At 37.7% G+C, this 16,700-nt stretch overlaps 1 protein-coding gene across 1 annotated transcript; it reads right to left on the bottom strand.

The window, feature by feature from the left end:
- Positions 1 to 7,151: 7,151 nt before the first annotated feature.
- LOC112758941 (protein SLOW GREEN 1, chloroplastic) lies at positions 7,152 to 8,599 on the bottom strand. The gene has a single exon (XM_025807732.3). It carries the CDS (start codon positions 8,492 to 8,494, stop codon positions 7,427 to 7,429), a length of 1,068 nt encoding a protein of 355 aa, XP_025663517.1. The 5' UTR covers positions 8,495 to 8,599; the 3' UTR covers positions 7,152 to 7,426.
- Positions 8,600 to 16,700: the final 8,101 nt, after the last annotated feature.

Raw genomic sequence — 16,700 nt, 5'->3', positions numbered from 1 at the left:
TTACTATTGTATTAGGCATCTTTGATCAGTTGTATGCTATCTTAGATCACGTTTGAGGGCTGGCCTCTCGGCCATGCCTGGACTTTCACTTATGTATTTTTAATGGTAGAGTTTCTACACTCCATAGATTAAGGTGTGGAGCTCTGCTGTTCCTCAAAGATTAATGCAAAGTACTACTATTTTCTATTCAATTCATCTTGTTTCGCTTCTAAGATATTCATTCGTACTTCAATCTGAATGTGATGAATGTGACAATCATCATCATTCCCTATGAACGCGTGCCTGACAACCACTGTCGTTCTACCTTCGACTGAATGAGTATCTCTTAGATCTCTTAATCAGAATCTTCGTGGTGTAAGCTAGAATGATGGCGGCATTCAAGAGAATCTGGAAAGTCTAAACCTTGTCTGTGGTATTCCGAGTAGGATTCAATGAATGAATGACTGTGACGAGCTCCAAACTCGCGATTGCTGGGCGTTAGTAACAGACGCAAAAGGATAGTAAATCCTATTCCAGCATGATCGAGAACCGACAGATGAATAGCCGTGCCGTGACAGGGTGCGTTGACCATTTTTACTGAGAGGATAAGATGAAGCCATTGACAAGGGTGATGCCTCCAGACGATTAGCCGTGCTGTGACAGGGCATTGGATCATTTTCCCGAGAGATGACCGAAAGTAGCCATTGACAGTGGTGATGTATCACATAAAGCCAGCCATGGAAAGGAGTAAGACTGATTGGATGAAGATAGCAGGAAAGCAGAGGTTTAGAGGAACGAAAGCATCTCCATTCGCTTATCTGAAATTCTCACCAATGAATTACATAAGTATTTCTATCCCTATTTTATTATATTATTTTCGAAAACTCCATAACCATTTGATATCCGCCTGACTGAGATTTACAAGGTGACCATAGCTTGCTTCATACCGACAATCTCCGTGGGATTTGACCCTTACTCACGTAAGGTATTACTTGGATGACCCAGTGCACTTGCTGGTTAGTTATGCGAAGTTGTGAAGATAAGTTTAGACCATGGTTCTGTGCATCCGTTTTTGGTGCCATTGCCAGGGAATCAATTTCGAGCAACAATTCACAACCCGAGTAGCAATTTCGCATACCAGAAACTATTCAAGGAGAGAAAATCACACTTTACTCTTTAAAGTGAAATTCAAACTTTAGAGGATCCAAATCCTTAATTTGTATATTATTATATGCTGTAAAGTGAAAAAAAAAATTACTAAGTGTTGGACATTTGACCTAAGATATATTAGGCAACATTTTTAAAGCGCACCTGAAACCTAACAAATAAGTTACCCTTCAAAAGCGTACTCTTTGGTGTAAAAAGTGAACCCATAGCTCTTAAGATAAGGCTACGCTTTATAAATGATATTTATAATATCTAAGGAGACACTTTTCAAGTGATGCCACAAATGTGTTTCCTATTCTCCTACAAAAAAAACACAGAGAAAAGCGTAGCCTATTCCTAGAATAGACTACGCTTTTCAAATGTAGTCTAAAAAAAGTGTGGCTGAATGGGTATTTTTCTTGTAGTGTTGTCCTGAAGCACCCTTATCAGCTATGATCTCTCTTCTCCTTCTAGAGATCGTCTGATGTAGGTGAATTGTTCGGCCTTTGTGGTCAGAGGGATTTTCTGGAGGTCATCTGTAGGTTGAGGTCTCTCCTGAAAGTCCTCCCTGGGTTGAGCTCTGCAAGAGACAGTACCTCAGATGCCCTATGGATTGCTTTCACTTCCTGGTTAGTCTTTTGTGTTATGTTGGTCTTTTTCAAGCTGGCGTTGTAACACTGCCGAGCTTGTTGACGATCTGAGTGTACCGTTGCTATTTTGTCATTCTGGACCTGAAACTTGACACATAAATGTAAGGTAGATACTACCGCTCTGAAGTTGTTCAAGGCGGGCCTTTCGAGAATAATATTATAAGGACTGGGACAGTCGACTGTGAGGTATTGGACATCTATAGTTTTTGATAATGGGGTGTTGCCCATTGTTGTTTTAGCCATATGTGTCCTTTTATCGAGACCCTTTCTCCAGAGAACCCAACCAGTTCTCCTTATGAGGGTTGCATGGATTTTTCAGATAGTTGCATTTTTAGAAAATTTGAATAAAATAATACATCAGCATTACTACCTGGGTCCAAAAGGACATTTCTTACTAATAGTTCTCCTGTTTGGATGGAAATTACTACTGGGTCGTCGAGGTTTGGGCCTGGTGAGGCTAGGTCGGATTGATTGAAGGTTATCTCTGGCTCTACCGTGTCCTGTTTTGTCGGAGGTACTGTTCCTTCGATTGCCAGCATTGCTCGGTAACTTCGTTTTTGGGCCAAGCTTGATTCGCCCCCTCCTGCATATCCTCCCAATATGCGGTTTCTGATTCCTCTTAGCAGACTTGGGGTTGTCCATTTCCCTTTGTCTTTTTCTATTGAGTGTTCGTCTTGGTCTTTTTTGGCTTCTCTACTTTTTCGTCCCTCGACGTATTTGTCCAGGAGTCCTTGCCGAGCTAACCTTTCTAGCAAGTCTTTGGCTATTACGCATTCATTCGTTGTATGCCCATACTTCTAGTGGAACGCACAGTGTTTACTCCTGTCTACGAATCGCTCATCTTGATAGCTTCCTGCACGAGCAGGAGGTTTCACTATTTTGGCGTTGAGGATCTCCTTGATTATGTTCTCCCTCTTAGTGTTGAAGGGTTTCTTTTGTTCTTTATTGCTTGCCGATTTGAAGGTCTTCTCTTCCTCTCTCCTGGTTGGTTGTTTGTTCGCCTTTTGGGCTTCTCGGAGTTCTTCGATCTCCATTTGGCCCGTGGCCCTTTCTCGGAATTCCTCTAGCGACTTTGGTTTTATTATTGCTATTGTTTCCCAGAACTTGCCAGGTCGGAGGCCGGTCTTTAGTGCGTGTAAGTGCATTGTGGGGTCTAAGTCTGGAACCTCCATAGTGGCCTCAGCAAATTGAGTCATGTAGTCTTTTAGACTTTTGTGTTGTCCTTGTTTGATTATGCCGAGGTAGTCTGATCCGTGCACGTATATCCTTGATGCGGCAAAATAGTCGATAAAAGACCTCGCCATTTCTTCAAAAGAAGAGATTGTACCTGCAGACAATTTAGAGAACCATAGTAAAGCAGCATCATTGAGGTAAGTGGGAAAAGCTCGGCAAAGTATGGGCTCATTATTAGCGCCATTAAAAAACATCATGGACTGAAAATTTTTAATATGAGCACAGGGGTCACCAATCCCCTTGTATGGCTCGAGGGATGTGGGCAACACAAAGTTCTTTGACATTTGAAAATTAGTGATCTCTTCAGAGAAAGGGTTGTCTAATGTCAGCTTCTCCTTTGGTGGGGTGATGCTTAGAGGGTCTGTGTTGCCCAAAGCCGAGCTTTTGGAATTTCCTTCCTCGTTTTTCCTGACATTATTATGGGTGGACAGCTCGGCTATCCTTCGAATCTCTGCCTGGAGTTCAACAATCTGAGCTAGAAGCTCGGCCTGTGTGGGCTGATGAACCCCATTATCGGCCATGTTGGAAGATCGAAAACCCTACAAAAGAAAAGAGTACAGAACTGGGTAGAGAAAATAGTGGGGTTATATTAATTCAAGCCCCACGGTGGGCGCCAAATGTTCCGTGCGTGTGAGGCCGAGGTATAGCAACTTCTTCTGCTAGCGACTGTGTTCGGGCGGAAGAGTTATACGTCGGCTGGGTAGGAACACCGCGGCGGGAGCACCTGCAAAATGCACTCCGACGCTCAAGTAAGAATATGGATTAAGAGAAATGATGATAATGAAACTAGAGTGAGTTATGTGACCTGACCTACTCCGGAGTAACTTTTTTGTTTATATAGACGTTTTAGGTTGTTCAGTTAGAGTTTGTTTCGGGATTCTCCATGTTTGCCGAAGTTATCTATAAGGATAGCTTTTGATTCGTTAGTTGTGGTTCCGAGCTTTTCAAAGCTCGTCCGGATTCTGTGGGTTGTTATTATTTGATTCTGTTTTGTGCTGAGATATACGTTTGTTATAATAGCCGAGGTTTACGTTACGTATCACCTCCCATGACAAACAATGAAGAAACAATTTTCCAAGGTTCCACTCTGTAGCAGACTCAAGCACCACTGCGTCAAGTCCATGAAGACACTTGTCATTATTGTAGTTGTACATCTTCTTCTTCCTATTTTTTGGCGCAGAAGACGAGCCACCACAACCACTAGCACAAGCATGAGGTATATTCTTCCTTCGTTGAGAGTGTGACATTTTGATACATTAGAGTGTACAAACCCCTATTACGACAGACATGAAGAAGATGTACAGAGAAAAATGAATAGAAAGAAAGAAGAATTATATTTCACCCTGTGTTAGGGTTCTTAGGGTTCGAAGGAATTGGAGAAGGAAGAGGATGAACAGTGGTTCCATTATGCCCTTTTTTTATATTTATTTCTACAAATTTAATAATGTAATAATTATATTTTCTATTGTGTCACTCCAAATTAGCCACATCACACAATACCGTGCTACCTGGCCTCCGCCACCACCGGAAGGGTAGAATTGACAACGGAATTTTATTTTGGTGTGTACAAATGACTCATTAAAAAATTTAGGAGTACATCTGTCTACCGTGTGAAAATTTGGGTGTACTTTTGTCTATTTTTCCTATTTTAAATTCCGTAAATTTTATTAAAAGATATATTTTTAAAAAAAAATGTTGCTAAAACTATAGTAAATCTGCCTACCATAATTCAATTTATGCATGTTGATCACTAACAAGATAAATTGAGTTAAGTTATTTCGATTTATTTGAAAATATACCAACTATGTATAAATCTGATGAGCTTAATTCCATTTACTTAGTGCATGTGTAAATTCAAATTGCCTAATTCAATTTATGTGTATCTAAACCTTTTCTAATAAATCTATGTAGTCTAATTTAATTTAATACTAAAAATTGTAATTTAAATTATTCTAATTCGATTTATATAAAAATTACCTTTAAAAAATTCACAAATCATTTTTTGCTTTAAGTAATATAGGTAATATTTCTATATCTTTGGTTTATTTAAATATTTTACTCATAATAATGTAAGAAAATTTTTTGTATACAAACAACTGTAACTCAATATCACCTTAATCTGGATACGTGCAATGAAAATGACAGGTTGATAAATAAGTGAATAAACTCACACCGCCTTATTGTGGGTTTCTAAGAGTATTTATCATTGAAATAATGTTATACATTTAAGTATTTTTGTTAATTAAATTTAATTAAATTAGTTTAACATTATAAAAATTAGTTATAAATAATATTATTTTAAATTTTATTATTTAATTTAATTGAACTTAATTCATAAAAAAATTTAGATGTATATCATTATTCTTATTATTGTATTAATCTAAAATAGAGAATACTATTAAGTTAGTGCTTTTAGTAAAAATAAAAATAAAAGGATTAACTACTAATTTGATATGCGAAAAAATACATTTGATATAAATTTTTGTGATAACATTTTAATAAATATTTAAAAATTATAAAAAAATTCAGAACAAAATTTGTTCTCTAGATTTTTTTTATTTTTCAAAAAAATATAGTCATTACAATAAAAAAATTTTTTAAAAATTTACTTGACAAAAAAATTATCAAATTTTAAAGATGAAAAAATTTTATTTTTCTAATAATAATTGCTAAAGTTTGTATTAAAATTTTATCTTTAAAGTCGTTTTTTAGAATATATATTTAATATTTAGTTCTTTTTGTCATGTTTTTAAATCTTTTTTAAATCTTTCAGAAATTTATTTATCGTTAACATTTTTGAGGTTTGTTTTGTCAACGATGAGAACTTTCGAATACCATTTTAGTAGTCCATTTTAGTAGTTTTCTTTGGTTAATGTTGACTCCAATGTAAGACAAATCCAAATGAAAAATATTGATTACTTAATATTTTTCTAAGGTATTAGGCTTGCATAGTTGCATGCACAAGTATTCCTAATAATGTAAATAAGTGAACTGCTCTCAAAGTGAGAACTAAAATTTGAATCCGAAGCTGTCATGCAAATAGAAGTCTGCACACTAATCCATTTTCTTCTTGCACAGATTTCGGAAAGTGTTTCTACTATGAACCATGATGGTTAAAAAAACTGCTGTAGACAGAGTGATAGTAGTGACTAGTGAGTGAACAAGATGCAATAAGGATTGAGGAAGAGAAAATAAAATGAAAAAGGAACCAGACATAGGAGGGAAAGAGAAAGTCAACACAACATTCCCTACTGATCAAATAAACATCTTGATACAATTACATTGTAGGTTAACAATGAGACTTTCAAAACATTTAGAACTAGATGATACATCATTAGCAAAAGAAGGTTCTAGCACAGAGACTGAGTCTGGAAATGGACAGGACAGGTTTCTGCATATTTGCAACATGAAGATTTAGACAAATAATTATCGCCTTACATAATCTAGAAATGTATCAACTATAGCATCTAGAAACTTAGATGTGATTAAAAGCTTCATAAAGTTGATTAAAACATCCACCCAACCTATACCATTAGATGAACTAGTAGATCAGTCAACGGCTGACAGGTATCAAATATTATATACCAAGACATTACATTATCCTTTGACCTCACACATAAAATGAAAGATCAACCATTGTCAACAGAACGTAGTCAACGTACTATATTATCCTTATGCAACTTTCAATCTAATAGTAACGACATAGATAAATTATAAAAGAGCCTGATGATTTAGCAAGAGCAAATACTTCAGTACAATGAAGAGCAGCTACATGTAGAAATGTAACGAGGCATGTAACATGCCACAGGATAACAGATTCGAATCTATTACTAAGAGTGTCAAACCAGAATGAGCATAGTTGCATGCAATTCTTATCATTTTATAGTCCCATAAAAAAGAATGACTATAGTAGGCACCTCACCGATAGAAAACAGAAGATATATAGTAGGCAATGTTCAATGTTCAACCGAATTACTATGCCCAAAACATTTATTCTTGCTCCGTAAAATGTTTCGATATATAGTAGTAGCATAACGATTATACTATATTCCTGTTGTTGCTGAAGTAATGTAGCCAAGTTCTTCTGCCTCTCCAAAGACAGGTATAATTGCATTTTGATTATGTTTCAGCGAGATAGAGAAAGATAGAAAAACCCAAAATGGAAGGGATATCATAATATTTTGAAGAGTTGTTTGATAAAAGCTTGTAACTATGAACTGTTATGAACCCAGAATAAACTGATCTAAAGACATGGTATCTATATTCACCAGAGAACCAACCAGAGGTAATCTCATGAAAGACTACTACGCTAATCACCTACGTAAACACCTGGGGTTAAAAATAGCAAAACATAAGGGAACAAGAACTCATTAAAGACCTCTCAGTGGAACAATCCACAAATTCTTTGATTTCTCTGGTCAGCTCCGAGCAGCAGCTCCTTCCCTCTCAACCTTCTGCGAGAAAAACTTGGTGGCAGACATGTTGTCCTCGAAATATTCCTTGTAAGGATGGTTCTTGGGGACGAGCCTTCGAAACTTGTTGAACTGCTTCTCAGCTTCGTCTTTCTTCTTCAGCAAGGTGTATATAATACCCTGACAAAGATAAGGCCTGAAATCCCTTGGTTCCTCCTTCACAAGATCCTGGTAAGCCTTGAGAGCCGCATCAAGGTCTCCCTCCATGACCTTTATCTGCGCGATCAAGAGCTTGAAGTCCCTGACCTCTGAATTCCTGTTCTGCTTCTTGCACTGCTCCATGGCAGCCTCAATCCTCTTCAACAAATCATTCAACGGAAGCTTGGACTCAAAGGCGGTCATTGCGAGGCCGTGGTAGGCTTCAACGCGAAGCGGGTCTCTCTGGAGAATTTCCTCGAACACGTTGCGTGCAAGGTCAACTTGATCGTTGTAGACGTGCATGTGAGCCTTGAGGAGTGGCCACTCGGACTCTTGAGGCTCCAGCTCGATGAGCCTGTCAATGATGCCAATGGCCTCGTCGATTTTGCGCGCTCTGATCTTGAGCTCCATGAGAGTGCGGAGGGCTTCGATGTCGGAGGCGTTTGTGCTGAGGTGCTCCTCGATTTCCTTTTCTTTCTCCTCGTTGGGGGCGTCGGGGTCGGCGGAGGTGTAGGTCTCGGCGGTGGCGGAGGGTGAGGTGAGGGGGGCGGCGATGACGGGGTTATGGCGGAGGCGCATGAAAAAGAATGCGGTGGCGAAGATAACGATGCAGGTGGTTTCGAAGGCTGGCGAGAGGATGGGGTTTATTAGGGTTTTGAGGAAACGGGAGAGGAGATCGTCGTTTTGGGGTTTGGGGTGGTTTTGGGAGGAGGCGCGAATGGATGAGAACTTAAAGGTGGTTGAAGAAGAAGGAGGGAAGGAGAGGGAGAATGGAGAGAGTGACGATGAACGGTGGGGATTGAGGGACAGGTGCCGGAGAGAGGCCATGGGTGCCCGTGTGGGTGAGACCACAGTGGGAGTGGCGAGTGGGAACATTGGAAGAAGGCTAAAACCCTGAACCTGTGAGAGATGAGGTACAAAGGGGGAGAGCCGCGGAGCTAGACTTTTTTTAGCAGGGATTACCAATATTAGATTATGCTTATTTTTTATTTGATTTAAAAATTTTACTCATTTTATAAGAATCTTTTTTTTTTTTTTTTAATACATTTTATCAGAATCTATTTATTTATTGGTTAATCACAAAAAATCGTCTATTACTCCTACTTTAACTATTGACTAAAATAATTTATTTAGAGACGTGTTACATATACAAGTCTTTTTGTCATACAAATTTACAAGTTAGTCCAAATCTAACAAAAACAACTCTCAATTTAGAGAGCATGTAAACACGCACTTCCTCAACTTTGAATAGCGTGAAATGAGAAACGGTTTTTCTTCAACATTTGTATTCCACGTTCTTCCTCTTCCCCCTTCTCTTTCTTCTTCTTCTCCTTCTTCTTTGCATTCCTCATCATTCTTCTTTCTTTTTCTTCTTCGCGTGTTTCTTCCTTATCGTGGTTCTTTTTATTGTTGTTATTATTACTGCATTTTTTTCTCCTCCTCTTTCTATTGAGTTTGCAACATTATGTATTTTTTTCTTTGTTTGATTTTTTCTCCCAAGAAAAATTATAAGAAAATGAAATAAGATGAGGAAGAAGAAGCAGTAGAAGATGAGGAGGAGGAAGAGCAAGAGTTTTGAATTATGCAGAACTTATCAAAATAAAAATACACTCAAAATTCTTAAAATACACCCAAATATCTTCGTGTTACACCCAAATTTGCTGCAAATATAGAAAAATATTTCCTCTAATACTATATTTTTTTTCTTCTTTTTTTCCTTATTTCTTTCTTTCTTTTAGTTAAATGAAAGTAAGTTCATCTTCTTCCAAGTAATTTTCCAGCATTATGTGTTTCTTCTTTTTTGTTTGATTTTTTTTGTTTTTATTTTTGTTAAGAGAGTAAAACAAGAAAAAACTTGAGAAGGTAAAACAAAAAGGAAAAGATGAATAAGTAAAAAAAAAAAGAAGAAGAAGATGGTGATGATGATGAAAAAAAAGAAGCAGCAGAAGATGAAAAGGAGGAAGAGAAAGAGTTTTGAATTATACAGAACTTATCAGAATAAAAGTACACCCAAAATTCTTAAAATACACCTAAATATCTTCATGTTACACCCAAATATCCTCACGTTACACCCAAATTTACTGCAAATACAGAAAATTATTTTCTCTGATGCTGCATTTTTTTCTTCTTCTTTTTTTCCCCCTTTATTTCTTTCTTTCTTTTAGTTAAATGAATGTAAATTCATCATCTTCCAAATAATTTTGCAATATTATGTGTTTCTTCTTCTTCTTTGTTTAATTTTTTTGTTTTTATTCTTGTTAAGAGAGTAAAACAAGAAGAAACTTGAGAAGGTAAAACAAAAAAAAAAAGATGAATAAGAAAAAAAAAAGAAGAATATGGTAATGATTATGGAAAAAAAAGAAGTAGTAGAAGATAAGGAGGAGGAAGAGGAAGAGTTTTAAATTATGCAGAACTTATCAGAATAAAAATACACCCAAAATTCTTAAAATACACCCAAATATCTTCGTGTTACACCTAAATTTGCTGCAAATACAAAAAAATATTTCCTCTAATGCTACATTTTTTTCTTCGGAATTGAACCACACCTCAGTCACTTGATTGGATTCAAAACAATAATCAATTTCGTTCTGCTTCAATTGACAATCTGAACTTGAATTATTCATTATCTTCAACAATGAGATAACTGATAATGGAGGAGAAAGAGAAAAAGAAAGGAGGAGAAGAAATTCCAATGAAAAAGAAGGAGGAAGATGAGGTGTTGATAACGATGATAATGAAGGAGAAGAAGAAGAAGAAGAAAAAGAAGAACCTGCAGTAATGGTACAAAACGCGTGAATATAAATGACTTGTAAAGACTTGTATGGAAAAAATACTTGTACGTGGAGAATAATTGTAACTTTTAATAATTTAAAAACATGGACAAAATATTCTGTCATAAAAAAATGTTTTTTGTTAACAAAAATATCTGATGTGATAAATAGAATTGCTACATAACACACTTTTTCCTTAGCAACTTCCCTCTTCCTCCTTAGCATCTTCCCCTTTCCTTTACCTCTTATTTCTTTCTCTTTCTCATGGCGCCATCTTTATCCCCTATTCCCAAATTTGTTAACACTAAATTCTCAAATGTTTGTCGTCTTCATCCTCCACTGCCACCACCATTGCAACCTCTGCTGCCACCGCCACTTCCACTTCCCAACCGAGTCCCTCTTGGCAAGCCTGTTTTCGTTTCCGTTCCTGGCAACCCAACAAGCACACACTGTCATTTTCTTTTCCTTCTGAAGCCATAGTCACTGCCATATCTTCGTCTTCTTCTCTTTCTAATGCCAGAAATTATAGGACAACAACTCAAAACTACACCCAGAACTAGAATGCGAGCATGATTGAAACTTGAATGGAAGCGCAACGATCAGAATTGGAAGGCAAGCCCGACCGGGTCTGTAAGGTGAGCGTGGCGGGATGGGAGTTGGATCCTTCATCGACATTGGAAGACATCCTCAGACAGGGACAGCGGCGCGTTGATCCAGTTTGGTGAGCCTGAGAAGGAAGGTCATAGACAAAGGAGGATGAATATGGTGGAGAGAAGGATGTTGCTCTGGCGGTGCTAGTCGACACTGGAAGTAATCTTGGCAGAGTTGGTAGGGATGATTTTATGAGTGGTTTTATGGGTTCTTGTTGTTGTTGGTAGCCTTGTTAAATGAAGGTGATGCCATTTTCTTTTAAGGAATTTAAGGGGAAGGGAGTGTCTTCTTCTTATTGTTTTGCAATAGATTTATTCTCACTACTTTAGCACCAACAAGAAATGTGGAGAGAGATAGAAACCCAGAAATGTTGAATGAAGAAGAAAAGAGATACGAATTTGAAAATGGAAACAAGAGAGAGAGAAAAATTTGGAAGATTAGGAATTTAATTGGGAAATTGTTGTTTTAATTTAAAGGCCACATTTGAATTTCGTTTGCCACATAAGATATTTTTGTTAACGAAAAGAATTCCGCTAGAGAGACAATGGGGTATCTTTACAATGTCTACAATGGGCTGGTCATTTAACCCAATATAAGTTAAAAATGAAAATCAACCCACATTTTACCATAATTTCAAAAACACCATTAAGTTTTGTTTTAATTATAACCATCTAATCGATGATTCAAATTTTCTCCAATTCTTTATTTGTGAACCGACGGCAATCCTTCCACCCAACCCTCGATGACCTCCCCTGACCATCCCACCACAGTAGCACCGAGTGACCCAGCACTTCCATCAGCATCGACAATACCTACACTGGTCAACCTCTCGTGCACGCCTCTTCCGTTGCCGGCAGCAGCCAGTTGGGTCAGACCCTACTTTCCGTCACGGGTCTTGCGTGGCATTCGTCATAGGACCTCATTGTCAACTGAGTTGCACATCGCAGGAGCCTAGGTCGCAGCTCGCCTTAGCACAACTACCGAGACCCGTGTGTGCACCCTGCATCCGCTTGCATCCTGCTTCAGCCCGTTGAAACCGTGACCGTTGAATGGGTCGACCTATTTGCTGTTACGGCCCCCACACACCTTTCGTCGTCGACGATCTACCATAGGTTAGTAAATTAATTTCTTAATGTGATTTAAACTATTTCTCTTGCTACTAGTTGTACATGCAATGACTCTTGCGGAGTCTTTTGATTGTTCATAATGAAGAACTCCATTATTGCAATTTCACAGGATTGGAACATGTAGAATAAGTTGTTGTTGTTGTTGTTGTAGATGGTTGAAATTGATTTAATCTTATCGTGGGAATTTTTGCAAAATTTGGTTTAAATAGCATAGTAGGTTTCGCTCACTGTGTGGACCTTTGCATGCAACGTTGCGTAAATTAGTTGACTATTGACCATCTTTAGTTGACACTAATCAGATGGTTACTTTAGCATGTTTCCGGATGGTTGGTTTCCATTATAGGTACTGAAATTTGGTTTTACTAAGTTTTTAGCTTGTATGACTTAGGTGCTATTTGATGTGTTCTTGTTTTTACGCAACTAAGTTCAGTATTTGAGTCCTTTTAAAGATTTGTTGAGGTAAAGTAAATGTATATATAGTCCTCAAGTCGAGCTACAAACTCCATAAGTCAATCAATTAAAAATAACTTTGCTTTTTGTCTTTGATGATAATTCAATATAACCATGTTGCTCTGATATTAGATGTATGATTGCTTTTGTCTTTGCTGATAATTCATTGTAAACATGATGAGATACCGTACAAATAAGATGGTTACTTTACCAAGCATTTGGATGGTTGGTTTTTATCATAGTGACTGCTATTTGGATTTTACTGTATTGATAGCTTGTTTGAATCAGGTGATGTTTAATGGGTGTATTATTTTTAAGTAAGCAAAGTATATGGTGCCCAGAGCGGGTTTCGAACTCAAATATTCATTCATGAATTTATATGAAACAGATGGTTACTTTAATATCTATTGGGATGGTTGATTTTCACTGTAGAGATTGCTGTTTGGGTTTGCCATGTTGTTGAGTTGTTTGAATCTAATTTACCTTGCTGATTATTTTGTTTATAATTGGTTGAGTCGGTCTCTAAGACCCCTTAAATACTTGCTTAAGACCTTTTTTGTCTACATCGGTCCTATCTTGGGATGCAAAACCGTTTCTTTTTCATGGCAAATAGGAATGTTGGACTGTTGCTGGGTTTTATATTTTTTTATAGTTGTTGGGTTTTATATTTTCTTATAGTTGCTGGGTTTTATATTTGATTACATGTTGTTACTATAGTAGTGCTCTACAACAGTCTTAATGTTGATGGTAACAACATGTTGTAGCTGTGGTCCTCCCTTTAATCAATTAATTGTTTTTTACGAAATTGGTTGTGACTGTTATGTGAGTCGATGATATTCTCGATTTTCCATGGTTGATTTAGTTGAGTTTTTTTTTTTGTTTAGAAACATATTCAAACTTGCAATTGTGAACCGGTGTTCAGTGTTTAGTTTGCACGCGTGAGGTGTTTATTGATTGTTTTCAGTTTTTACTAGTGATGGTGGATAGGGTCAAAAGTAGTAGTTTGAATGTTTATAAAGTTTAAATGTCATGTTATTATAATGCGTTGAACATGGTTATAAACTGAACAAAATCTTGCTTTAGATTGCGCAGGACCTGTTGCATTATTAACTATTCACGACGTTCTAACTTATCATAATTCTACAGTCCATACGAAAAAATCAGATGGGTAAAAAGGTAACACACTGTTTATAGCATGAAACAAAGGTCATTATAATTTGTTCTAATGTGATTTTATTTTTTTGTTCGACAGAAAATAGTCGAGATGCGTTGCTCAACTTACTACGTGAACAATTTGTTTTCCCACTTGGAACAACATAACGAGAACACAAAGTTGGCTGAGATTGAGGCTATCATATTTTATTTCCTAAGGTGGATACTATACTGGCATGTGAAGTAGAGCATCATGATTCAACTTGCAAGGCCTTATGATGTGGAATCGAACGCACTGAGGGTGGACGTAGGCGACATCCACATTACCGCCGAGTTGATCGGCAAGGTACTAGACATACCTTCTGGAGGTCAGTAGCAGTTCTGTATCATATGACAGTTATTGTGCATGTATTTTGGGTTTGCCTATGCAATAAGTGATTGATTATTCTATCATGCTTCATTAATGTAAGGGACGACATCTTGGAACTGAATAAGAAGAATGCATCCCATGTTGCAATTAAGAGACAATTCCAAAAGAAAACAACAACACAACTGCGGGACTTTGTCTAGGTCTGTCCAATTAAGACTGAGGAACAACGGATGGCTTTTAGACGACACTTTATTCTAGTGGTGTTAAAAATGTTTCTTTGCCCAACAAGCCAATAGACTATCTCCCCATAGCACATCCCACCGATTCTGGATGTCTTAAACCCCAGAAGATTCAATTGGTCATATAAGATATTGAAGTGGTTGCAAGAGGCAATTAAAAAATTCCAAACTGAGAACCATGAGACAAGTGGCGGATGTATGTTCGTCTTGCTAGTATCGCAAATAATTTACATAATTTCTCCTGCATGTACGACTTATGATATGATTCTTAACCTGTGAACTACTGTTATCCAAGTTCTGTACTTTCAGTTCCTGAAGCATGGTCCATTAGATGCGTGTCAAGCACTGAAGCCATGGGTTGCTGCATGGACCACTGATGAACTTGATAACAAGGCCAACAATGTGATCTCCCATGTACAATCCGTAACGATTTCATGTTTAGACTGAACTTGAATAAAAATAGTATTTGTGATGTGAATGATGTAGTCAATGTTTTTCGTGGTTTAAGTTGATTTTTTATATCTACTTTTTCCCACATTGAACACATAGGGATGCATTATGGACAAGTCAAGGATGGGTAAAATCGCAAAGGAAGGAGCAAGCAAAGGATGTAACGAATAAGCAAGGCATAGATGTTCACAACCAGTTTTTGCAAAAGAAAACGGAAAGCGGGCAGGGAAAACCACCACATCACCCAAGGTAAATACCCACTTGAGTTGGTGAAAGATAGAGTATCGTTGCTTTCATTAGGGTTAATAATTTGTTATTTCATTCTTCCTTGTAGGGTTGATAACGTGGTGTGATGTTCATGTAATTGTTATTTTTCAATTTATTCCAGTAGTTTGGCAAGGGCTGGGATGGAAATAAACGACCCCGCAAGGACTTAAAATAAGCGCCGTCTACCCGGAGCAGGACCGAACTTCCGCAAGGAGACATAAATGCGCAAAAGGTGATCTCTATTCATTAAAAGTACTTGTAGTAGTATGTTGGATGTTCATTTTAGTATGTATGCGACTGGTTTTAGTACTTATTATGCAAATGACCATCTTGGGACTATAGTCGAGACTGTTGTAGTCGTACATATTATTCCTCTCAAGCATGATAAAGTGTTTTATATTTTTTTTTTCCTAGTTTACTGGTTTGATTATGTTTATTGCCCCGTTCAATGTGTACACCACAAGAATGCAGGCTTGGTACAAGGAGAAAATTGCCCATTGGCAAAAGCTAATCCTGCAGAGGCAACAAAATAGCACGTCCAAATGATACTATTCCGAAAAGCAAGGGGACACCTTTGATTGCCCCTAACTCTGATGATGAAGATAACGAGCCCCTTGGCAAAAAAAGGAACCGACTATTCCAACAAAATGGTCCGGCGTAGGATGACTACCCAGCGGAGGCCGAGGTCAATGTCGAACATGAAGGGGCTCATGAAGATCACTCTGGCCATAAGCAAGTAGCTCCACGTACGCCATCTTTGGCACTTATCCAGCTTACTGGGTACCATTTTGACAGGCAAGTTATGTGTGGTTTACTTTGTTGTCTCAGTCTCTTTTACCCATGACGTGATTAGAGTTCGTAGCAAGCATAACTCGTTGTTTTAACTAACGACAGTGTGCATTGGTTGCAGTGAATTTGACGTCTCCCTTATTTAGTGTCCGGAATTCAAACAAATGTTGGAAAATGTTGAACAAGGGCGGAACACAAGGTCCATAAGCATGGAGCCCCTACAAATAGTGATGCCAAAGAAGTTATGCTACCATACACCGAGTCCAGGAAAACCCAACTTCTCACTAGGGTTGACTCAAGTTGAGAAGACACCAACCCCGTCCTTGACCTCTTCAATTCATCCGAGGCTTAAGAATATAAAGAATGGTGAGTGTAAGGAGAAACAAATCAGAGGATGGATACTGAACTTGTCCCTAGACAAAGAGCAACTGTTGGTAGCCTACGAAGGTCGGGAGCATCTAATACTGTGAAGGAAGGACCTATGGATGCTGAACGCCTGTAGCTGGGTCAACAACACGATTCGTATCTGAACTGAATCATGCATTTTAATTCACTACATTATTATTGCTCTTAAATTTCTTCTTGCATACTCTACCGTGTAGATCATTCAATGGATGTGCTACACTTTCAACGAATAACAATTATCAAGATTTACGCGATATTTCTACTGCGTGTGTCCAAAAATATTGGTATTTATGCTCTATTGATTACAATACATTTCAGAATGTGTTACGATTCTAACTACTTTTGGCTTTCCAGGAAACGGTCACACAAGAGCTTAATATGAAATCATTCAAGGACGGTGCAAGTCCAGTG

Source organism: Arachis hypogaea, chromosome 16 (genome assembly GCF_003086295.3).
Source record: "Arachis hypogaea cultivar Tifrunner chromosome 16, arahy.Tifrunner.gnm2.J5K5, whole genome shotgun sequence".
In the NCBI taxonomy this organism is placed as follows: Eukaryota; Viridiplantae; Streptophyta; class Magnoliopsida; order Fabales; family Fabaceae; genus Arachis; species Arachis hypogaea.
This window is presented reverse-complemented; position numbering and strand designations above follow the sequence as displayed.

What these genes read in the sequence shown, in the direction of transcription:
- LOC112758941 (XM_025807732.3), bottom strand. Translation starts at nt 8,494, where the DNA reads ATGTTCCCACTCGCCACTCCCACTGTGGTCTCACCCACACGGGCACCC.